General features: G+C 42.4%; 2 protein-coding genes across 2 annotated transcripts; both read left to right on the forward strand.

The window, feature by feature from the left end:
• Positions 1–2,323: 2,323 nt before the first annotated feature.
• LOC113462960 (putative disease resistance protein RGA3) lies at positions 2,324–5,936 on the forward strand. Its single transcript, XM_026806051.2, has 2 exons — positions 2,324–5,242; positions 5,715–5,936. The coding sequence occupies exon 1, from the start codon at positions 2,345–2,347 to the stop codon at positions 5,204–5,206; it is 2,862 nt and encodes a 953-aa protein (XP_026661852.2). The 5' UTR covers positions 2,324–2,344; the 3' UTR covers positions 5,207–5,242; positions 5,715–5,936.
• A 139-nt stretch (positions 5,937–6,075) lies between these two features.
• On the forward strand, positions 6,076–20,870 carry LOC103707381 (putative disease resistance protein RGA1). Its single transcript, XM_039125977.1, has 4 exons — positions 6,076–6,164; positions 15,526–19,587; positions 19,801–19,945; positions 20,433–20,870. The coding sequence occupies exon 2, from the start codon at positions 16,145–16,147 to the stop codon at positions 19,547–19,549; it is 3,405 nt and encodes a 1,134-aa protein (XP_038981905.1). The 5' UTR covers positions 6,076–6,164; positions 15,526–16,144; the 3' UTR covers positions 19,550–19,587; positions 19,801–19,945; positions 20,433–20,870.
• Positions 20,871–24,391: the final 3,521 nt, after the last annotated feature.

Consider the following 24,391-nt stretch of genomic DNA (forward strand, 5'->3'; position numbering starts at 1 on the left):
TACAGTAGGCTTTGGAATCATACCACATGAATAGCCTTTATGAAATTGAGTGTGAATATTTCTCAAATAGTTTTCTCAATGTGGTGACTCTGCTAAACCAGAAATACTTGAAAGAACAGCATAGTAACTAGTAAGAGACAGCATAGTATGAAGCTCTTAATGAAGTCGAGTATGAAGACTCGACTCAAACTCGCAAAAAAGCTTGGGTTTCAAGTCTAACCCGAGCATGCCGGTGGGTTTCAAGTACAGCCCGGCCTCGTGGGGCACCAAAATGGGATCATTGTACCCTACCGGTGACCGGGCTGCTATGGCATCATGACAGACTTTATTTTAACGTTTTGCCAGATCTTTATTTTAGAAATTTATTATTGCATCGTAACGGTGGTTGTCCAAGTGGATCATCATGACAGACTTTTCCCTTCCACCTTGAATAGACACAAGTCCGGGGAGAGATGCCGAAACCAAAACGTAAACCAACCAGAACCATAAAAAAAAGCATATAATATTGTAACAGAGAAAAGACAAGGAGCTTGTGATGGCTAGGATTCTAGACATTTTCTCAAGCCACATCAACCTAGGTCCCCACCGCGGAAGAAGTTCAATAGCAACTGATTCCTCTCGTGGTGGCCTTTCTAGGTGATAGTGTTGGTCTGAAGAAAACTAACCCCTTTAATTTCTTGGTTATGGTCAACATCAAGGACAAGCTATGTGAAATAATTGCTCGCACCGTCATTAGATTGACATTATAAACTTGCAACTTGGGGTCTAGCGTCATCTCTAAAGTCCGCTTTTGACCAGTTGCGAGATTTTCGTACCGAACACGCTATATTTCATTCAGTTGATGCACCGGTAATCACGATCTTGCTTGCTTACCATCCACAAGCACAGGACTCTTATGCACAGGTTTAATCACACCGCTTAAAATTGAATAAGCCATGAAAGTTTAACTCGAGCATGCTGGCGGGTTTCAAATTTCCAGCCTGAAAAATTAGCCCGGTTTCGGGATTGAACCCCAACGAAAATTTTCGACTTCAAACGCCCTTCCCCTCCTCCTTCCAACTCCTGTTTTCTCTATCTCGTGTGCTCTTATACCTCGCTATTTTAATGTTGTACCAGATCATTATTTTAGAAATTTATTATTGCATCCTAACGGTCGTGGTCCAAGTGGATCAGCACGACGGACTTTTTCCTCTATCTTGAACAGGACGCAAGTTGGGGGAGAGATGCCGAAACCAAAACGTAAACCAACCAGAACCATAAAAAAAAGCATATAATTTTGTAACAAAAAAAAGGAAAGAAGCTTGTAATGACTAGGATTCTAGATATTTGTCTTAAGTCGCATCAAACTAGGTCCCCACTGCAGAAAAAGTTCGATAGCAACTGATTCCTCTCATGTTAGCCAAACTTGCAACTTGGAATCCAGCATTATCTCTAAAACCTGCATTTCAACCGTAACGAGAGTCTCGTACCTGACACGCAATATTTTGTTTGATGACTTTAATACTGATTTGAAGGGAACAAGAAAAGTTTTGAACCAGAAGGAAACCATTTCTTTTTTATAAAATTCAGCCCGGCCCACCTTGACTGACGCGCTATATTTTATGCAAATGATGCATTCGTAGACGCGGTCCTCTTTCCTTTCTGTCCACGAGCACGCGGTCTTCAATTGATGCACCTTGACTATAGGTTTAATCACACCACTTAACATTGCAAGTTAGGAAGAAGGCCGAGCGAGCAAGCTTTCTATCTTCAGGTCACAGAGAACAAGACTACCACTTTGCAGCTGGAGTGTCCTCCAATATGGATCTGGGGATGATGGGAATGGTGGTCGGAGGATGGTTTGCAACCCAAGTTGGAACTAAGCTGGCCGACAAGGTTTTGCTGCATTTGGAAGACCGATATTATCTGCGCACGGGTGCGAAGGCTATGGCGGAGGATGTGAAGGCTAGACTTCCTCGTATCCGAGCCGTGATCCAGGCAGCGGAGGGGAGGCCGATCAGGGACCCAGCTCTGGCCGCAAGGCTGAGGCAACTCAAAGATGCTGCCTACGAGGCTGACGACGTGCTGGATGAGCTTGAATTCAAGGAGCTTCATGATAAGCTGCACGGCAAGAGCAAGGTGAGCGACTTCGTATCCCCCGCTGTTAAGCTTCTCAAGCATTTTATAATGTCCGACGATGACCTGAAAAACTTGAAAAATCTTGCGGGAAATCTTGAAAAGATTTATCTTGATATCAATTGTATGGAAGAACAATTAAAGGACTACAACTCCCAGCAGAGAAGTGTGACCAGAGAGACCAGCTCGATTATCCAGGACATTGTGGTTGGGAGAGACAGAGAGAGACATGATATTAGATGTGCTGTTGCATTTAGCTGATGAGCCAGAATCTAGCATCAAATGTGGGACTGGGAGTAGTAGCTATCCGAGTCTTGGTGTTCTTCCTATAGTAGGCATTGGGGGTGTTGGCAAGACTGCTCTGGCTCAACTTATTTATAATGATGAAAGAGTAGCAAGGCATTTTGAGCTGAGGAAGTGGGTCTATGTGTCTGACAATTTTGATGTCAAGCGGATTTCTAAAGAGCTGGCATATGACTCGGTGCACGACCGAATCCCAGACGATATCAGTTTGGATGGCATTCTAGGGAAAGTTGGAGATGCTACGAGGAACAAAAGGTTTTTATTTGTCCTTGATGATGTGTGGGATGAGACAGGTAGCAAGTGGAGAAAACTCCGGGGTGCCTTAACATCTGGAGCTAAAGGTAGCATGGTTCTGGTGACAACACAGAGTCCAGTAGTAGCAGAAGTTATGGGCACGATGGACCCGATAGAATTGAAGATCCTACAGGAAGATGACTATTGGATACTTTTCGAACATTGTGCGTTCGGTGAAAAAATTCTTGAGGAAGAGCGAAGGGAAAAATTGCAAACAATAGGAAGAAAAATATCTGAAAAACTGCATGGTTTACCTCTTGCTGGAAAGGTACTAGGAAGTTTATTGAACTCCAAACTGGATGAGGATTACTGGAAGATGATCTTAGAAAGTGAGTGGTGGGAACATGAATATGTTTTAGATAATATCCTTCCATCTCTGGCTTTAAGTTACGAACACTTGAATGCAAATATAAAGCAATGCTTCGCTTACTGTTCCATATTTCCCAGGAGCTATGTTTTCGAAAAAGATCGGTTAGTCCAGATGTGGATGGCTCAAGGTTTTATCCAGAACAAGAGTCAGGTAAGAATGAGAATGGAAGACATCAGGGATCAGATATTTGACGAATTAACTCGTAGGTACTTCTTTCTACCAACTCTGACTGACAAGTATGTGATGCATGATCTGATAAGAGAATTGGCAGTCTATGTTTCGTCGGATGAATGTTTGGTCATCAGCGATGAGAGAGGAGAAATTCCAAAGACAATTCGGCACCTGACTCTGAGGACTGATAAAAAAATTGATGCAATTATGGACCCGTGTAGACTTCAAAACCTACGGTCCATTTTATTCTTTGGTGATTATGATTCTGAAAAGTTTTATAGTTTTCTTGGTGGCATATTAAAACAATCAAAAAGCTTGCGTGTTTTGGATTTATCTTGCAGTCACGTGAAGCTGAAGAAGCTACCGGATGCTATCAGTGGGTTATCGCATCTACGGTACTTAGATGTCTCCTGCACTAAGATCAAACAGCTGCCCAAATCATTTGGTAGGCTTTGCCATCTTCAAGTTCTGAGGATGCGATCCTGCCATCTTAAAAGGTTACCCCAAGACGTGAACAAATTAAGCAACTTGTGGCATTTATATGGAGAAGCGGACACAATTTCTCTAATTACTGGGATTGGAGATCTTATCAACCTTCAAGAATTAGAGGAATTCCGAGTCACAAAGAAGAGGCGACATGAGATTGGAGAGTTGAAGGGCTTGAGAAATCTTCGGAGACGGCTTGCGATCAAGAATCTTGAGAATGTCACTAGTAAGGAGGAGGCCATGGAGGCGATGTTGAAAGACAAAGAACACCTAACTGCATTGCATCTGGTACAGAATTTAGATGCAAGAAGACTTCTTGATGCGGAGACGGAGATATTTGAAGGCCTCCAACCACATCCCAGTCTTAAAGAGCTGAGCATCAAGGTCTATGAAGGTATCAAATTTCCAACTTGGATGGTGGAAAGCAAGTTTCTCACCAATCTAGAATTTATTTCTCTAGATTATTGTGTCAGGTTGGAGAGTCTGCCGCCACTAGGGCAGCTGCCTTTCCTCAAGGAACTTCATCTTGGTAACATGCGTGCCGTCAAACGAATTGGTCGTGAATTTTATGGTGACACTGGTGTGGCATTTCCATCCCTCGAGGTTCTAAAATTTAAGGGCTTCGGGGAATGGGAGAAGTGGTTGGAAGCAGATGGCGCACAATTTTTACCTCGCCTCCGCATACTCGACCTCCGTGATTGCTACAAGCTAGCGAAAGTACCCCTCCTCTTCCTGTCCTCATCACTTGTAGAACTCAGCATCGACTACTGTGGTGACTTCGGCAGTGCACTGCCTGGATGTTTGCAGAGTCTCACCTCTCTCACCCAGCTACGGATCATGAATTACCACGCCCAAGTATCTCTTTGTTTATCAAATTTGAGTGCCCTCAAACATTTGAAACTTTGGAATTGCTGGAACATGAAGTTAGTAGGGGGGTTACAGTTCCTTACTACTCTTGAAGGCCTAGAACTCATAGCATGTCCTAAGCTCATCGAGTCCTCAGAGCCTGTGCAGCTCCACGAGGAGCAGGGACTGCGAACTCTCAATCGTCTCACCATAGACGACACGGTCCTACTTCAAAATCTGTGGATTCTGTTGGGAAGCCTCCCTTCACTGCAGAGGATGCATATTGTAGGCTGTCATGGTGTGACCAACTTTACAAGGATACAGGAGCTATGGTTCCAGCAACTGACATCCCTTCAAGAGCTGGAGATTAATGACTGCGACAGCCTTGAAAGCCTACCTACTTCTTTGGCAAATTTTCCCTCTATCAGGAAGTTAGATATATTCACCTGCCCTAGGGTTAGCTCACTGCCAGGGAATGGCCTGTCTACTTCACTCAAAGAATTACACATCGATGGATGCCCTTTGTTGAAGGATCGATGCCAAAGAGGTGGAGCTGATTGGCCAAAGATTGCTCACATACCTTTCATACGTATTGATTCCGAAACCATACAAATGCTGTGAAAAGAATTCGATGCCACTCCTACATCCATTCTTCAGGTAACCTTCAAGTTCTGTACATAGATAGACACATCTATATCCTAGTTATATTTTTAAGCACGCATTTTGTTTCGGTCTATAACTCTTGTTTCAATTGTTCCTTGAAATATCCTTGTTGGTGCAAATCTCTGCGAGGAAGCAACTCACCTTGTATTCCTCCGCGCAGACTTAAAAAAAGTCTATACCACCTGTTAGTTAATTATTAACATGGTGTTTAAGCACACATTTAATGTTTCGGTCTATAACTCTTCTTTCAATTATTCCTTGAAATATCCTTGTTGGTGCAAATCTCTGCGAGGAAGCAACTCACCTTGTATTCCACGGAACAGACTTAAAAAAAGTCTATGGTTGCTAGCCATGCATCTGTGACAAGCTTGTTTTAATTAAGTGGTTGGCTAGTTCAGCTATTCCTATTGATCTCAGCTAGCTGCCTATGTCTTGCATCTGAGCTTATGCTAATAATATTTGCTAGGTTTCTTGAGTTCTGACGATACTTATGGTGTTAACTTCATGCTGCGTTCAATTTTTTCAAATCCTTTCACGGGCACTTCCAATCCTTGAGCAACTTGGGGTCTACAGAACTTTCACTAGGTCCCCTTGCGGATCTTCTTTCTATTTGGGAACTTCACAGCCAATGAATTCTTCACATGGAAGCCGAGCCCTCCATGCATGTTGTTTCAAACCGTCCAATGCTTGGTGAGTTGTCTGTGACTCGCATAATCATATACATGGATTAATTCGAGATTCTCATTAATGCCCGGTCCTTGTTCTCCTTCGCAGTTCCAATGGGAAGTGTAACCACTAGTATATGGACATGCAATGCCAGCATAAGGCCCAATGGCTGATGATATTTGGCTTCTTCTTCCTCTTGATCTTAACCAGAGATTGGGCATGTCATGCCGCTGCTTTGTCTTCTGACCAGGTTAGCATGAAAACTTATGATTTGCATTATGGGCTGCACCTGAGTCTCCTAACATTGTTTTTATTATAATAGGTAAGATAATAATTTTTGCAAAGAACTCGTCTTTGAGTGTCGTCTTGCAGGAAATAATTTTGGTCACATAATTTTCTGTTTATCATTGTTTTTGGCCCTTGTTTTAATTATAAATTATTAATATTTATATTTCCATATACTAAATTTAATGTCAGGTGAGCAATGTGGGAAGCGGTGATGGGAGAATCTTTGGCTGTTGCCATGCTCTTAATCTTACCTTGCCAGCTCTTATTTTGATCACCGCAATAGCCTGCAAGCTTATCATATTCTAGCAGCAAAGCCAATTGATTTACTCCTTGACAACTTCCCTCTGCAGCCTTTCTTGATGCTGCCGTTTTTGGAGAGTCGAATCTGGAATTACCTGGCCTCTGCTCTGTCCAACAGATCAATTGTTGAAATTCACATGGATATCAGGAATGACTTGTTTGGGAACTATGAAACCGTTATTCAGTCACCGCTGCATGCTAGATATCAGATGAGTTTAAGAAAAAAACAAAAAAGTTACGAGACGTTACTTTGGAGTGTTTCATGTTATTTAAAACTTTGTTTGTATAGTTTTGCTGGTTGTATGCTGAAACTAGCATTTTATATAATTAAAATTTGTAATTTTAATTGGTGAATAGTTTAGCTGATGCATATAATGTACATATCAAACTTAGATAATTATTGAAAGTTTGTTACATTCAACAACTAGAAAGCTTTCAATGCCAAATGTGTCGAGTTTTTTTTCCTCATTTCGTGTACAACTAATGAGCTTCTTAACTTAATTGTATGCATATAGTTGGAGAATATGATATCTCTTCTGTACAAAAGGCATGCTTATTATTGTTCTGATGGTGTGTTGTATTGAATTTTCAATACTAGGCTACTAGCTGGAGAATTGTCTCAAGTCCAATCATTGATATATTGTAATATGGGCCACTATTGAAGCCTTGGGTTGTAAGATGCCAAAGGACAACAGAAACTAGAAAAATTATACATGAAGACCATTATCAACCTCCATGTAGTGGTTAGCATCATAAAGATGAAGCAAAAAATTTTGTTTCACTCAAAATATATAAAATGTGATCAGAGGCAGCAGAGAAATGAAAGTCCGACTTTTTGAGGAGTGAGACAGAAAAGCTACAAATTTAAATCCCTATGGCGCCCCCCATGTAAAGATTTTTGAATCATTCCCCATTTACCTATCTTAAAACTGAAATATGGCATCTGGACTCCATCTTATTTATTAAGGAAATACCAAACCAACCCTGAGGATTGAAAATTGAAATACCTTATTCTCGTGTTCTTTACTGACTCTAAGATCTTTGGATTTAATGAATCAGAGATAAGAAAAGTTGAGGGAAGAAGTTAGAAACTATGTTACTGACTCATTGGCTTAGCCTTAAGTTCGGGTATTGGTTCGACCCTGGGACATGCACCAGCACCCACACCCACATCCAACATCATACCCAAGGCCATGTCAAAGACCGAGAAGTAGGTGCATTCTTGTTGGCTGAGTCCCACCTTATGTGAGGTGGGACCCAGCAATTTAAGTAAAGAGAAAAGCAAAGAAAAAAAGAAACAAAAAGAGAAAAAGAGGGGTTAGCGTTATTATTCTATTAGAGGGTGGATGAGAAGAAAAAGAGAGGAGCCGTCTTAGTGAAGTGCTTGTGGAATTCATCTCAAGAAGGAGGTGAAGATCTTATTCAAGGCATCTCAAGAGGAAGAAAAACTTTGTGCAAACCTACACTCGGTGAAATTGTTCTCATTTTATTATTGGAGCCTAAACTCTTTTTCATCTTAACTCTTTGTTTATGATCCAAGAAAGAGATCCTTAATTATCCTCTAGCTTAGCCTAGAGAAGATACTTTGTAAGCCCATTATTGTTGATAGTGGAGGTTTGAGGTGGACTTAGGTCCAATAGTTTTTTCCTCATATTGGAGGATTTTCCACCTAAAAATTCTTGTCTCTTGTGGTTTGCATTTGGTAGTTCTTGCATTGATCAATTATTGTGGTATTCTCATTCTACACGCATAAATATAGGAAAGTTGTTTGTCTAGTAAAGGGGTCTTTCCTAACAAGTGGTATCAAAGCAAGATTTTGTGCCTACAAGATGTTTGATAAAATTCATGTTACACCAGATCATTATTTTAGAATTCATGTGGACCCCTTAAGAGATAAGGCTCGCATAAATTATGAAATCGGGTTCATATACTTCTGGTCACGCCCCGAGCCCGAGACGCGGCAGACGCCGCACGCCCGCACGGCGGGCCGCACAGGTGTGCAAGGCAGCAGATCATATCAAAGCAATCACATATGTTTAAAGATGACATAAATATTTAAGTTGTTCAAAAGCAGTCTTACAAAATTCCAAAATAACATATGCTGACATAAGTCAAATGTCCAAACTAATCTAACTAAAATATCAATAATCGAAGAAATCGTCGGAAAATCTAACGCACTCCCCAATCCCGTGCGATCAAGCTTCTGGATCTGAAAAATAGAGAAAATAAAATTATGAGCTACACTAGCCCAGTAAGCAACAAAATACCCCAAAGTGGGCTCAGAGCATATCAGATTAAAATACAGGATAATGTTTGGAATAAATTATAAATAACATCGTTTTACTATTTTCAAAACTTATTATCATTTTTCCAAAAATCTGATACCAGAATCTCAACATGATAGGCTACGGACACGTAACCCAGTGGCATGGGTTGCACAAGGTGCCAAACACCACTATTATTAAGCACCGATGGTACGGTGTCCAAACACCACTATTATTAAGCACCGGTGGTACGATGTCCAAATACCACTATTCTAATCATCGATGGTACGGTGTCCAAATACCACTATTCTAATCACCGGTGGTACGGTGTCGAAACCGGTTCCTCACAGATACAAGTCGACAGGGCCAACGTATAATCCCCATTGGCAGGGCCAGAACAGATCATAGCCATGCTGAGAATGCATATATATAAAAAATATATTTCATAAATTGCCCAGTCATAGTTTACGGATTTCAGAGCATAATTTTCAAATAAAATTTAACATACCAGACCCATTTTACTAAATACAAAACATATTTCGAAATTTAAACCACTAATAATTATTTTAGAAAAATGCACTTTGAAACATTAAGTTACTTACCTCTTCTCGCTTAACCCTTATTTCAGATAGGCGGATCAAGTTCACCTGTTTAAATTTAATTAATTCTTTGTTAATTTCAGAGCTAAGCAGAACTAAAAAATAATACTATTGTACATGGCCCAACAGGGCCCAGAGTTGGCCCATAATGGGCATGGCCCGATAGGGCCCATATCGGACACGGCCCAATGGGCCCGCATAGACTCGGCCCAATAAGGCCCCCAAGGTTGGCTTCTAATTGGTTCATTTATGCAATAAAATTCATTGCAGGGACTAATACTTAATTACATGGTACTGTTCTATAATAAAACTTGAGTAAAGGGACCAAACAAATATAGTTGGGGACCTTTATGTAATAAATCTTTCCTATAAGGATCAAATACAAATTGCAGAAGACCCTTTCTGTGAAATAATATACCGCCAAGGACTTAACTGCAAAATTCTATTTATTGGCCAAATGGGTTCGGGTTTCGGGTTCTGGGTTTTGGGTTCCGGGTTCGGGTTTGGGTTCGGATTCCGGGCTCGGATCTGAACTGGATTTCGGGTTTGAACCAGGCCCATGTTGGGCCCGCAGTGAACAGGACCCGTGACAGGGCCCTTCTTCTTCCCCAAGCCCCCACGGACAGGGGAAGAAGAAGAAGAGGAAGAAAGGACCCGGGGGGGGGCAGGGTGGCCGGACGGTGGCCTGGCCGGCAGCTTGCGAGGGACGCGGCCGTCGGTAGGGCAGTCGTGGCCGGCAGCAGGGTGCCGCGGCGGCTCGGCCGTGAAGGGAGGGTCCGAGGATGACCTCGATTTGGGGCCCAAACAGAAAAAAAATCATGAAATAAAGGGCCAAAAGAGGCTTACCGGTGCTCGATGGAGGCGGCAGGAGGGAGGTCTCGGCTGCGGCTGCTCGATCCGATGGTCAAACGGCGGCGGCGGCGGTGCTTTTCCGGAGAGGAAGAAGATTTCAAAACAGGGGAGACTCGCGACAGGGAGGAGAGGAGACGGAGGGCACGCCGATCACCAAGGAGAGGAGGAAGAGGGAAGGAGGGAAGAGGAGGAGGAGACGGAGGAGAGGGAGGGCTCGGGTGATCTGGGAGGAGGAAAAGAAAGGGTTTTATGGCCCTTTGGTAAAGGCTCTCCGCCGCGTGAATCGCGGCGGTCGAGCGTAGTCCGCGGCCGGATTAGCCGCGGATCAGCTGGAGGGGAGGGGCCACGGGATGCCCGCAGCGCCCTCGCATCGATCGCTCCCGAAGGAGCCGGAGAGGATCGCATTCAAAGAAGGAAAACGGGACTGAAGTCGGCTGGGGCTGCCGACTTCAGCCCGTATCTCACATTCTCCCCTCCTTAGAAAAATTTCATCCTCGAAATTTAACATACCTTAGCTTGCAAAATGGCCCCGGATATTTTTTTTCATCTCGTTCTCTAGTTCCCACGTAGCCTCACGTTTTGAGTGATTGCTCCACTGAATCTTAACATAAAGAATTGTGTGCCTCCTCAACATTTGTTCCTTTCTATCAATCACACGTACAAGCTGCTTAATTTGCATAGCAGAGAACTCAAGGGAAAGTATAAGTATAACTACCTATGAAGCTAAATTCAGTATCTCCAGGGATCTAAAATTTTACCCGCTTTTCATGACAGTTAATGGTAGCAAAGTGTGACGCTAACCAGTCCATATCGAGAATTATGTCAAAGTCATACATATCTATAACTATCAAATCAACAGGCAAGTCTCTACCTACTATCTGAACTGGACAAGTCTTGCAGACCTGATTACCAATCCTCCCACTTCCGGTAGGGGTGTTAACATGCAAATCATACTCTAACGGCACACAAGGTAGGTCATATTTTCGCACAAATATCGATGACACAAGGAATGCGTAGCAACAGAATCAAACAGTATATAAGCATAAACATAAGCAACCGGTAGTGCACCTGACACCACAGTATTGGATGCCTGAACGTCCTGCTGAATCAGTGCATAAATACGACCCTGTGTGCGCGGTCTCCCCCCTGTCCGCTGCTCAGGAGAAGAAGGCTGAGCCGACTGAACCGGAGCAGGATAAGCTTGTACTTGTTGGGTCCCTGTAGCTTGGGGCCTCTGATCTGATTGTGATACTTGTTGATTATAACGGCACTCCTTTATCCTATGACCCTGTTGGCCACATTTGAAACAAGCACCGGACAACCGTCTACAGAGTTCTGTCTTATGGGCGCCTCCACATGCTTCACATTTAGGCTTCTCTTGTTGAATAGTCTCGCCATAAGATCCCTGCTTTTCTGATTACCCAGACCTATTACGAGATTTTGTTGTCCTGCTAGAATTCTGTCCACTATGAGTATCATCATCTCTGCTCCTCTTCTTTTGTATTCTATCTTTTGAATCTTGTGTTTCCTTCCAGACAATTTCCATATTCTTGGCCCTGTCTACCGGGTCATCATAGTTTGTTGAATGCACTGCGGCCAAACCCCAACGTAAGTGAGGCTTCAATCCTTCTTCAAATCTCCTCATCCGGGACTCTGCATCCTTGACGAGGGTGGGAGCAAATCGAGATAGTCTATCAAACTCTGCCTCATACTCATCCACAGTCTTAGTTCCTTGATTCAGATTGAGAAATTCCCTCTCTAGCTCCCTCAGACGACTGGAGAGAAAATACTTGGAGTAGAATGATGTGCGGAATCTCTGCCAGGTAAGTGCCTCCTGCTCGGGTGCCGATGTGCGCTCCACAGACATCCACCAATGATGAGCTCGGTCCTGAAGCAGATAGGTGGCAAATCTGACCTTCTCTTCATCGGTGCACTCCATTGCTCTGAAGGCTTTCTCCATTTCATCTATCCAGGCTTCGGCCTCTTGAGGACTAGTGGTGCCTTTAAAAGCCGAAGGAGCCATTCTTTTGAATTCTGCAATGCTCCTTCTTTGCTCAGGAGGAGCAACATCTTGCTGGATGGGTTGGTGAGGTTGTTGCCTCTGCTGGCGTACTAACCCGACGACCTCCTCGATCAATTCGAGCATCCGACTTTGATTTCCGGCGACAGCTTCTGGAGTTGATTGACCCTGGGGCCCTGAGCTATGCGATGCCTCGCCCGCTTGGTTAGTGGGGGCTCTTCCCCGAGAGCCCCTAACCATCCGATTCAAGCTACGGACACGCGAGGCGGCATTCTGATTCGGTAAAAATGTAAATGTTATAAAATCATCTAAACAGAATAATACATAATAGTTAACAAAACAAATGAATATTATCCTCTTATCTAGTTCCTACCCATCTCTCAACCTTTCTGACGAATTCTAAAGATCCTAAAACTTAAGCTCCATCTGACTATTTCAAAAACAATCCCTAAGAATCTGAAACCTGAGCTCTGATACCACCAAATCTGTCACGCCCCGAGCCCGAGGCGCGGCAGACGCCGCACGCCCGCACGGCGGGCCGCACAGGCGTGCAAGGCAGCAGATCATATCAAAGCAATCACATATGTTTAAATATTTAAGTTGTTCAAAAGCAGTCTTACAAAATTCCAAAATAACATATACTGACATAAGTCAAATGTCCAAACTAATCTAACTAAAATGCCAATAATCGAAGAAATCGTCGGAAAATCTAACGCACTCCCCAATCCCGTGCGATCAAGCCTCTGGATCTGAAAAACAGAGAAAATAAAATAATGAGCTACACTAGCCCAGTAAGCAACAAAATACCCCAAAGTGGGGTCAGAGCATATCAGATCAAAATACAGGATAATGTTTGGAATAAATCATAAATAATATCGTTTTACTATTTTCAAAACTTATTATCATTTTTTCAAAAATCTGATACTAGAATCTCAACATGATAGGCTACGGCCACGTAACCCAGTGGCATGGATTGCACAAGGTGCCAAACACCACTATTATTAAGCACCGATGGTACGGTGTCCAAATACCACTATTATTAAGCACCGGTGGTACGGTGTCCAAATACCACTATTCTAATCACCGGTGGTACGGTGTTGAAACCGGTTCCTCACAGATACAAGTCGACAGGGCCAACGTATAATCTCCATTGGCAGGGCCAGAACAGAACAGAACAGATCATAGCCATGCTGAGAATGCATATATATAAAAAATATATTTCATAAATTGCCCAGTCATAGTTTACGGATTTCAGAGCATAATTTTTAAATAAAATTTAACATGCCAGACCCATTTTACTAAATACAAAATATATTTCAAAATTTAAACCACTAATAATTATTTTAGAAAAATGCACTTTGAAACATTAAGTTACTTACCTCTTCTCGCTTAACCCTTACTTCAGATAGGCGGATCAGGTTCACCTATTTAAATTTAATTAATTCTTTGTTAATTTCAGAGCTAAGCAGAACTAAAAAATAATACTATTGTACATGGCCCAACATGGCCCAGAGTTGGCCCATAATGGGCATGGCCCGATAAGGCCCATATTGGACACGGCCCCGCATAGACTCGGCCCAATAGGGCCCCCAAGGTTGGCTTCTAATTGGTTCATTTATGCAATAAAATTCATTGTAGGGACTAATACTTAATTACAGGGTACTGTTCTATAATAAAATTTGAGTAAAAGACCAAACAAATATAGTTGGGGACCTTTATGTAATAAATCTTTCCTATAAGGATCAAATACAAATTGCAGAAGACCCTTTCTGTGAAATAATATACTGCCAAGGGCTTAACTGCAAAATTCTATTTATTGGCCAAATGGGTTCGGGTTTCGGGTTCTGAGTTTTGGGTTCCGGGTTCGGGTTCGGGTTCGGATTCCGGGCTCGGATCTGAACTAGGTTTCGGGTTTTCTTTTTTTTTTGTTTTGTTTCGGATTTTGGGTTTGAACCGGGCCCATGTTGGGCCCGCAGTGAACAGGACCCGTGACAGGGCCCTTCTTCTTCCCCAAGCCCCCACGGACAGGGGAAGAAGAAGAAGAGGAAGAAAGGACCCAGGGGGGGCGGCAGGGTGGCCGAACGGTGGCCTGGCCGGCAGCTTGCGAGGGACACGGCCGTCAGTAGGGCGGTCGTGGCCGACAGCAGGGTGCCGCGGCGACTCGGCCGTGAAGGGAGGGTCCGAGGATGACCTCAGTTTGGGGCCCAAACAGAAAAAAAAAATCATGAAATAAAGGGCCAAAAGAGGCTTACCGGTGCTCGACGGAGGCGGCAGGAGGAAGGTCTCGGCTGCGGCTGCTCGATCCGGTGGTCAAACGGCGGCGGCGGCGGTGCTTTTCCGGAGAGGAAGAAGATTTCAAAACAGGGGAGACTCGCGATAGGGTTTTGGACAGCACTCGGCCGGGAGGGCACGCCGATCACCAAGGAGAGGAGGAAGAGGGAAGGAGGGAAGAGGAGGAGGAGACGGAGGAGAGGGAGGGCTCGGGTGATCTGGGAGGAGAAAATGAAAGGGTTTTATGGCCCTTTGGTAACGGCTCTCCGCCGCGTGAATTGCGGCGGTCGAGCGTAGTCCGCGGCCGGATTAGCCGCGGACCAGCTGGAGGGGAGGGGCCACGGGATGCCCGCAACGCCCTCGCCTCGATCGCTCCCGAAGGAGCCGGAGAGGATCGCATTCTGTTCCGGCCCTTCCAAAGAAGGAAAATGGGACTGAAGTCGGCTGGGGCTGCCGACTTCTGCCCGTATCTCACACTTCTATTACGTATCTGTGGCTGGCTTTTATCTTTGTAAGGTGTCCTCCACATTATTGTACATCTAACGTGACAGTGATGGCCTATTTTGTCCTATCACATCTTTACGTGGAAGAAGAACAAGGTTACTTCACGTTATCATCAAACCAGTGGCTTGCACCAATTATTTTCTATGTTTACCATAATTACATCTTCCACAATGTCTATCTCATCCAAATCTAATTTTCGTGCTTCGATAATGACTTGCACTTGGGTTGAGCCTTGGACTTCTTCGTGAACAGCACATTCAATAGGAACAGAGGGAAGAAAAAAAGGGCTTATAAAAACTGCCAAATGGGTATTTTTTTTTTTTTTGATAAAATCGGGTTTAGTAAACCAATCTACTTAAAATACATCCATATCAACCATAAAATAAAATATGTAAAAAATCTGAAAATATATCTAAAACAGCAATTCAAAATATGGTTGGTGTATGATCAGCCATATTCTTTCATGTCCTGGTGGATCAGCATGACAAAGACTTTTTTCTCCATCTTGAATAGGCGCATGTTGGGGGAGAGATGCCGAAACCAAAGCATATAATATCGGAACAGAGAAAAGAAAAGGAGATGGCTAGGTCCCCACTGCCGAAGAAGTTCGATAGCAAGTGATTCCTCACATGGCAACCTTTCTAGGTGATAGTGTTGTTCAACATCAAGGACAAGCTATTTGACATTATAAAGTTGCAACTTGGAGTCTCGCATCATCTCTGAAATCTTCTCTTGACCGGTTGCGAGATTTTCGTACCTAACACGCTATATTTCATTCAATTGATGCAGTGGCAGACGCGCACCGTATTAGATCGACATTATAAACTTGCAACTTGAGTCTACCGTCATCTCCAAAATATGCATTTGTCCGGTTGCGATATTTTCGTACCTAACGTGCTATATTTTATTTTATTGCTAAAATCGCTATATTTTATTCAATTGATGCACTGGTTGACCATGTCTTTTTTCTTTTCCGTCCACGAGCACGCAGTCTTCAATTGATGCACCTTATCTATAGATTCAATCACACCGCTTAAAATTGCACGCTTGGAAAAAGGCCGAGCGAGCAAGCTTCCTGTCTTCAGGTCACGGAGAGCAAGACTACCACTGTGCACCCGGAGTGTCCTCCAATATGGATATGGGGATGATCGGAATGATAGTCGGAGGATGGTTTGCAACCTGCGTCGTAAATAAACTGGCTGAGAAGGTTTCGCTGCATTTGGACGACCAATATGATCTGCTCACGGGTGCGAAGGCTATGGCGGAAGATGTAAAGGCCAGGCTTCCTCGTATCCGAGCCGTGATCCAGGCAGCGGAGGGGAGGCCGATCAGGGACCCAGCTCTGGCTGCATGGCTGAGGCAACTCAAAGATGCTGCCTATGAGGCTGACGACATGCTGGATGAGTTTGAATTCAAGGAGCTTCATGATAAGCTGCACAGCAAGAGCAAGGTGAGCGACTTCGTATCCCCCGCTGTTAAGCTTCTCAAGCATTTTATAATGTCCGACGATGACCTGAAAAATTTGAAAAATCTTGCGGGAAATCTTGAAAAGATTTATCTTGATATCAATTGTATGGAAGAACAATTAAAGGACTACAACTCACAGCAGAGGAGTGTGACCAGAGAGACCAGCTCGATTATCCAGGACATTGTGGTTGGGAGAGACAGAGAGAGAGACATGATATTAGATATGTTGTTGCATTTAGCTGATGAACCGGAATCTAGCATCAAAAGTGGGGCTGGGAGTAGTAGCTACCCGAGTCTTGGTGTTCTTCCTATAGTAGGCATTGGAGGTGTTGGCAAGACTGCTCTGGCTCAACTTATTTATAATGATGAAAGAGTAGCAAGGTATTTTGAGCTGAGGAAGTGGGTCTATGTGTCTGACAATTTTGATGTCAAGCGGATTTCTAAAGAGCTGGCATATGACTCGGTGCACGACCGAATCCCGGACGATATTAGTTTGGATGGCATTCTAGGGAAAGTTGGAGATGCTACGAGGAACCAGAGGTTTTTGTTTGTCCTTGATGATGTGTGGGATGAGACAGGTAGCAAGTGGAGGGAACTCCGTGGTGCCTTAACATCTGGAGCGAAAGGAAGCATGGTTCTGGTGACAACACAGAGTCCAGTAGTAGCAGAAGTTATGGGCACGATGGACCCGATAGAATTGAAGAGCCTACAAGAAGATGACTACTGGATACTTTTCGAACATTGTGCGTTCGGTGAAAAAATTCTGGAGGAAGAGCGAAGGGAAAAATTGCAAACAATAGGAAGAAAAATATCTGAAAAACTACATGGTTTACCTCTAGCTGGGAAGGTACTGGGAAGTTTATTGAACTCCAAACTGGATGAGGATTACTGGAAGATGATCTTAGAAAGTGAGTGGTGGGAACATGAATATGTTTTAGATAATATCCTTCCATCTCTAGCTTTAAGTTACGAACACTTGAATGCAAATTTAAAGCAATGCTTCGCTTACTGTTCCATATTTCCCAGGAGCTATGTTTTCGAAAAAGATCGGTTAGTCCAGATGTGGATGGCTCAAGGTTTTATCCAGAACAAGAGTCGAGTAAGAATGAGAATGGAGGACATCGGGGGTCAGGTATTTGACGAATTAACTAGCAGGTACTTCTTTCTACCAACTCCGACTGACAAGTATGTGATGCATGGTCTGATAAGAGAATTGGCAGTTTATGTTTCATTGGATGAATGTTTGGTCATCAGCGATGAGAAAGGAGAAATTCCAGAGACAATTCGCCACCTGACTCTGAGGACTGATAGAATGGATGCAATTACGGACACGTGTAGACTTCAAAACCTACGGTCTATTTTATTCTTTGGTGATTATGATTCTGAAAGATTTTCCATTTTTCTTGACGGCATGTTAAAACAATCAAAAAGCCTGCGTGTTTTGGATTTATCTTACGGTCAGGTGAAGCTGAAGAAGCTACCGGATGCTATCAGTGCGTTATCACATCTACGGTACTTAGATGTCTCCTGCACTAAGATCAAACAGCTGCCCAAATCATTTGGTAGGCTTTGCCATCTTCAAGTTCTGAGGATGCGATCCTGCCACCTTAAAAGGTTACCCGAAGACATGAACAAATTAATCAACTTGCGGCATTTATATGGAGAAGCAGACACAATTTCTCTAATTACTGGGATTGGAGATCTTATCAACCTTCAAGAATTAGAGGAATTCCGAGTCACAAAGAAAAGGCGACATGAGATTGGAGAGTTGAAGGGCTTGCGAAATCTTCGGAGACGGCTTGCGATCAAGAATCTTGAGAATGTCAATAGTAAGGAGGAGGCCATGGAGGCGATGTTGGAAGACAAAGAACACCTAACTGCATTGCATTTAGTAAAGAATTTAGATGCAAGAAGACTTCCTGATGCGGAGAAGGAGATATTTGAAGGCCTCCAACCACATCCCAGTCTTAAAGAGCTGACGATCAAGGGCTACGGAGGTACCAGATTTCCAACTTGGATGGTGGAAAGGAAGTTTCTCACCAATCTAGAATTTATTTCTCTAGATTCTTGTGGCAGGTTGAAGAGTCTGCCGCCACTAGGGCAGCTGCCTTTCCTCAAGGAACTTCATCTTTCTAACATGCCTGCCGTAAAACGAATTGGTCGTGAATTTTATGGTGACACTGGTGTGGCATTTCCATCCCTCGAGGCACTAACATTTAAGGACTTCAAGGAATGGGAGGAATGGTTGGAAGCAGATGGCGCACAATTTTTACCTCGGCTCCATGCACTCGAACTCCATGGATGCTTCAAGCTAGGGAAAGTACCCCTCCTCTTCCTGTCCTCATCGCTTGAACAGCTCAGCATCCAATACTGTGGTGACTTCGCCAATGCACTGCCCGCATGTTTGCAGAGTCTCACCTCTCTCATCAACCTAGAGATCGCGGATTACCACGCCCAAGTATCTCTTTGTTTATCAAATTTGAGTTCTCTCAAAACTTTGCAACTTCGGAATTGCCCGGAGATGAAGTTAGTTGCGGGGGGGTTACAGTTCCTTACTACTCTTGAAACACTACAACTCACAGGATGTCCTAAGCTCATCGAGTCCTTAGAGCCTGTGCAGCTCCACGAGGAGCAGGGATTGCGAACTCTCAGAGGTCTCACCGTAGCCGATACGGTCCTACTTCAAAATCTGTGGATTGTGTTGGGAAGCCTCCCCTCACTGCGGGGGATGCATATTTATGGGTGTCATATGGCCAACTTTACAAGGGAACAGGAGCTGTGGTTCCAGCAACTGACATCCCTTCAAGAGCTGGAGTTTAATTACTGCCTGAGCCTTGAAAGCCTACCTTCTTTTTTGGAAAATTTTCCCTCTATCAGGAAGTTAGTTATAATCATCTGCCCTAAGGTTAGCTCACTGCCAGGGAATGGCTTGTCTGCTTCGCTTGAAGAATTACACATCGATGCATGCCCTTTGTTGAAGGACCAATGCCAAAGAGGAGGAGCTGATTGGCCAAAGATTGCTCACATACCTTTCATACGTATTGATTCCGAAACCATACAAACGCTGTGAAAAGAGAATTCGATGCCGCTCCTACATCCATTGTTCAGGTAACCTTCAAGTTCAGTACATAGATACACACGTATATATCCTAGTTACATTTTTGCATTGTTTATGTATTAGTGACTCCAGATTATGGCTATATACAAGGATAATAGCTTCACAAAGTCTTTATTTTCTAGCTTTTTTCTTCGTTTTGTTTAGTCGGTTCATATTTCCATGGCTTTAAGATATATCCTCATTATCTTTTTTTGATGGAGCAGCAAAACAGCCACCCAGCTTTATTAAGAAAGTAAAAATACAGGGAAGTTATAGGAAGAGGGGGGAGGTGGAAGATTAGAGGTTTGCAGGATCTGGAAACACTAAGATCAGAATAACAAACAGAGGATCTGAAAACGCTCTTGCAAGGTAAAAGTATACCAGTCTCTGAAATTCGGCTGAGTAAAACATGAAGATGTAATTTGCTTTTACGGCACTGGATGATGCAATCAAGGGATCTTCATGTCATCTATACCACCTATTAGTTAATTATTAACATGGTGTTTTAGCACGCATTTAATGTTTCGGTCTATAACTCTTGTTTCAATTGTTCCTTGAAATATCCTTGTTGGTGCATATCTCTGCGAGGAATCAACTCACCTTGTATTCCTCCGCACAAAGACTTAAAAAAAAGTCAATGGTTGCTAGCCATGCATCTGTGACAAGCTTGTTTTAATTAAGTAGTTAGTTAGTTCAGCTATTCCTATTGATCTCAGCTAGCTGCCTATGTCTTGCATCTGAGCTTATGCTATTAATATTTACTAGATTTCTTGAGTTCTGACGGTACTGTGGTTATAGTTGCTTCATTATGGTGTTAACTTCATGCCGCATTCAATTTTCTCAAATCCTTTCACAGGCACCAGTTATGGATATTGGAATACAGGTTCGTTTCGTAGGTCACTAGGTCCCCCTGCGGATCTGCTTTCTATTTGGGAACTTCACTGCCATTGAATTCTTCACATGGAAACCGAGCCCTCCATGCAAGTCGAGCCTTATCTGAATTCGCTGAAGTTGTTTCAAACCTTCCATCATCACCGCATCTGCCTCTGAAGAAGCCACAGCAGAGTGCAGCATATTCAATTTCGCATTGTTATTTGGAGTTGCTGTAGCATCCTCCATCTTGTTAATTCCTGCTGCTATGAAGTTTAACCTTTTGTATGATGTATGAAAGCCAATTTCTGAAGTTGCTTCCGGGAGAGCTTTTTCAAAATTTGTTGAAACCAAATATCTGGATCTGTTTGCAGATGACTAACCCAGAATAATTACATTCGGACTGGCATACGTTCTTGTTTTATTTGCAAATAACCATCCAAAATAAGTAGGAACCTGCTGTTGGAACAAGGTGTGAAGTTGATGGGATAGGATTAGGAATGAAGCAAGAGATATTTTTCATTCATAGTTTTTTTCTGCATCTTACAATCTTGCTAAAGCCATTCTTATATAGAATGACAATTTAAGTAACATTTAATGCCCTTGGAGTACTAAAATGACTCTTTGAAATACAAGTACTTCTGAGATTTCCAAGGTGACACTTTGGATTACAAAATGACTCTTTGGATTACAAAATGACTCTTTGGATTACAAAATAACTCTTTGGAATGCTAAGTTGTATCAACACCGAAAAGTCATGTGCATTGATTACAAATTACTTCCTAATACTCCTCCTTAATTTGCAATTGATTCTTAACCTTTCTGAATTGTTCTATGGTGACAGCTTTGGTAAGAAAATCTGCAGCTTGCTCATTTGTGCCAACATACTTCAAAATGATTTCTTCTTTGTTTACCAAATCCCGAATGAAATGATGTCGAAGTTCAATATGCTTGGACCTTGCATGGAAGACTGGATTTTTAGACAAAGCAATTGCTGACATGCTGTCACAATAAATGATAGTTGGTTGAACTTGAGTTTGTTGTAGATCCAAGAGAACTCTTCTTAACCAAACTGCTTCACATGCAGCATCTGTAGCTGCGATGTACTCTGCTTCTGCTGAAGATAAAGCAATTGATTTTTGTTTCTTTGAACTCCATGAAATCATCTTTGAACCAAGACAAAAAATATAGCCAGACGTGCTTTTTCTATCATCAATTGAACCAGCCCAGTCACTATCGGAATAACCAACAAGATTGTTATTTTCTTCTTTAATATATTTTATGCCTTGCCTTTGACTTCCTTGAAGATATCTCAGAATGCGTTTTGCAGCAGCATAATGCAGTTTGCTTGGTTCTTGCATAAATCTTGAAACAACATTCACGGCATAAATAATGTCAGGCCGTGTGTTGGCTAGATATATTAATGAACCAACTAGACTTCGATAGAGCTGTGCATCAGCTTTTTCAGCATCATCATCTTGTTTTAACTTTTCATTCAATGCCATTGGAGTTGAAACTGGTTTGCTCTTGTCCATTTGAAATTTCCGTAACATGTCTTTAATGTATTTCTCCTGTGAGATAAAAATTTCTCCTTTGGCTTGCTTTACTTGGATTCCAAGAAAATACTTCATTAATCCGAGATCCGTCATCTCGAATTCCTTCATCATGCTTTGCTTGAATTCTTCTACAACTTGCATGTTAGTACCCATGTAGATAAGATCATCAACATAGATACATGCAACAAGAAAGTTAGTAGCATCACATATCTTTACATAAAGAGATGGTTCACTTGGGCTTCTTTGGAATCCATTTGAACAAAAATATTTATCAATCCTGCTGTTCCAAGCTCGTGGAGCTTGCTTCAAGCCATATAGAGCTTTATGAAGTTTATAGACTTTGTGTTCCATACCTGCCACTTCATAGCCTTGAGGTTGTTTGACGTATACCTCCTCCTTCAGTTCGCCATTGAGGAAAGCAGATTTGACGTCAAGTTGGAGGACTTGAAGCTCAAGTTGTGCAGCAAGAGCAAGAACAATACGGATTGTCTCCATTCTTGCAACTGGTGCAAATGTTTCGGTAAAATCAATGCCAGGCTGCTGTGAGTATCCCTTGGCGACAAGTCGAGCTTTATGCTTTTGAATAGATCCATCTTCTTTATACTTGATTTTGTAGATCCATTTTAGCCCGATCACATCCTTCTCTTTTGGCAGGTTGACTAGCTCCCAAGTTTTATTCCTTTGAATTGTTGCAATCTCATCATCCATTGCCTTTTTCCATTCTTCCTTTACAACAGCTTCCTCAAAATTCTGAGGTTCATAACCAAAGAAAGCAAGGTGAGAAGTGTTATAAATATCTTGCATAGATCGAACTTTCTTTGGTAAAGAATCTGTATCCATGGTTTCTAAAAAAGAGGGAGAATGGATTGAACTTGATGAAGAAGAGGGAGTTTGTGACATAGATGGTGAAGTTTGTATTGGTGATGAAGGAGAAGAATGAATTGAACTTGGTGAAGAAATTGATGTTGGTGTAGAAGGAGTTTGTTGATGCTCTTCTTGTCTAGCTTGTGGCTCCATGAATTCATATGCGTTTGACATTTGAGATGAGTTCTGTGTCCAATTCCAGTTAGATGCTTCATCAAAAATTACATCTCTTGAGACGACAAGCTTCTTGGTTTTTGGATTGAACAACCTGTAACCATTGGATTCATCACTGTAACCAATAAATATTAGTTTTTCTCCTTTTTCATCAAATTTCTCCCGGTATTGTGATGGAATGTGAGAATAGGCAATACAACCAAATACTTTAAGATGATGTACTGTTGGTTTTCTTTTGTGCCATGCTTCAAATGGAGTTTTGTTAAACACTGCTTTTGTAGGAGATATATTAAGAATGTAAATAGCAGTATGCACACCTTCAGCCCAAAAATTATTTGGTAAGCCTTTTCCTTTCAACATGCTTCGGGCCATTTCAACAATGGTGCGATTCCTTCTTTCAGCAACTCCGTTTTGTTGAGGACTCATACGAACTGTGAGTTGTCTTTGGATACCATTATGTTTGCAGTACTCCATAAATGGTTTGTAGATAAACTCTCCTCCTCGATCAGTTCGAAGAGTCTTGATTTGGAATCCACTTTGTTTCTCAACTAGTGCTTTGAATTGTAGAAACATAGAGAAGGCTTCGGACTTGGCATGCAAGAAGTAAACCCACATCATTCTAGTATAATCATCAACAAATAGAATGAAGTACCTTCGGTTGTTGTGTGATGGAGTTGCTGTGGGTCCACATATATCAGCATGAACAAGTTCAAGAGGTGCTTTGGATCTCCATGAAGACTTTGGAAATGGTAGCTTGTGCATTTTTCCATATATGCAGCCTTCACATACTTGACTTCTTCCTTCGATGAGAGGGAGACCAATCACCATATTTTTTTGCTTGAGTAGATGCAACCCCTTCATATTCAAATGTCCATATCGAAGATGCCATAAAGTTGACATATTAATAGCTTCACTTTTGAATACGACATCTTGTGATAACATGGTTAGAGGAAACACCTTGTTTGTGCTCATAGGAACAATAGCAACTAGACAGTTATTCTTTTTATCAAAAATTTTGCAGCTACTGTTATTGAAGTTGATAGCATATCCTTTTTGAGTAAGTTGCCCAACGCTTAGGAGGTTATGAGATAAATTTGGCACATAAAGAACATCATTAATAAGCCTTTTGTTACCTCCTTTGGTGAGAACTTCAATAGATCCTTTGCCTTCAATAGTTTGGAGTTTGCCGTCTCCGAGCATGACTTGAGAAGAATAATTTTTGTCAAGTTGGATGAAGATCTTTTGGTTCCCCGTCATGTGGTTGCTACACCCACTATCCAAATACCATACATTTTGAGAATCTTCTTGAACATTCATGCAAGAGAAGAGTTGTTGAGTTTCTGCTTCATTT

Source organism: Phoenix dactylifera, chromosome 4 (assembly GCF_009389715.1).
Source record: "Phoenix dactylifera cultivar Barhee BC4 chromosome 4, palm_55x_up_171113_PBpolish2nd_filt_p, whole genome shotgun sequence".
Taxonomy (NCBI): Eukaryota; Viridiplantae; Streptophyta; class Magnoliopsida; order Arecales; family Arecaceae; genus Phoenix; species Phoenix dactylifera.

Coding starts and splice junctions, on each gene's coding strand:
- LOC113462960 (XM_026806051.2), top strand. CDS start 2,345: ATGATATTAGATGTGCTGTTGCATTTAGCTGATGAGCCAGAATCTAGC.
- LOC103707381 (XM_039125977.1), top strand. CDS start 16,145: ATGGATATGGGGATGATCGGAATGATAGTCGGAGGATGGTTTGCAACC.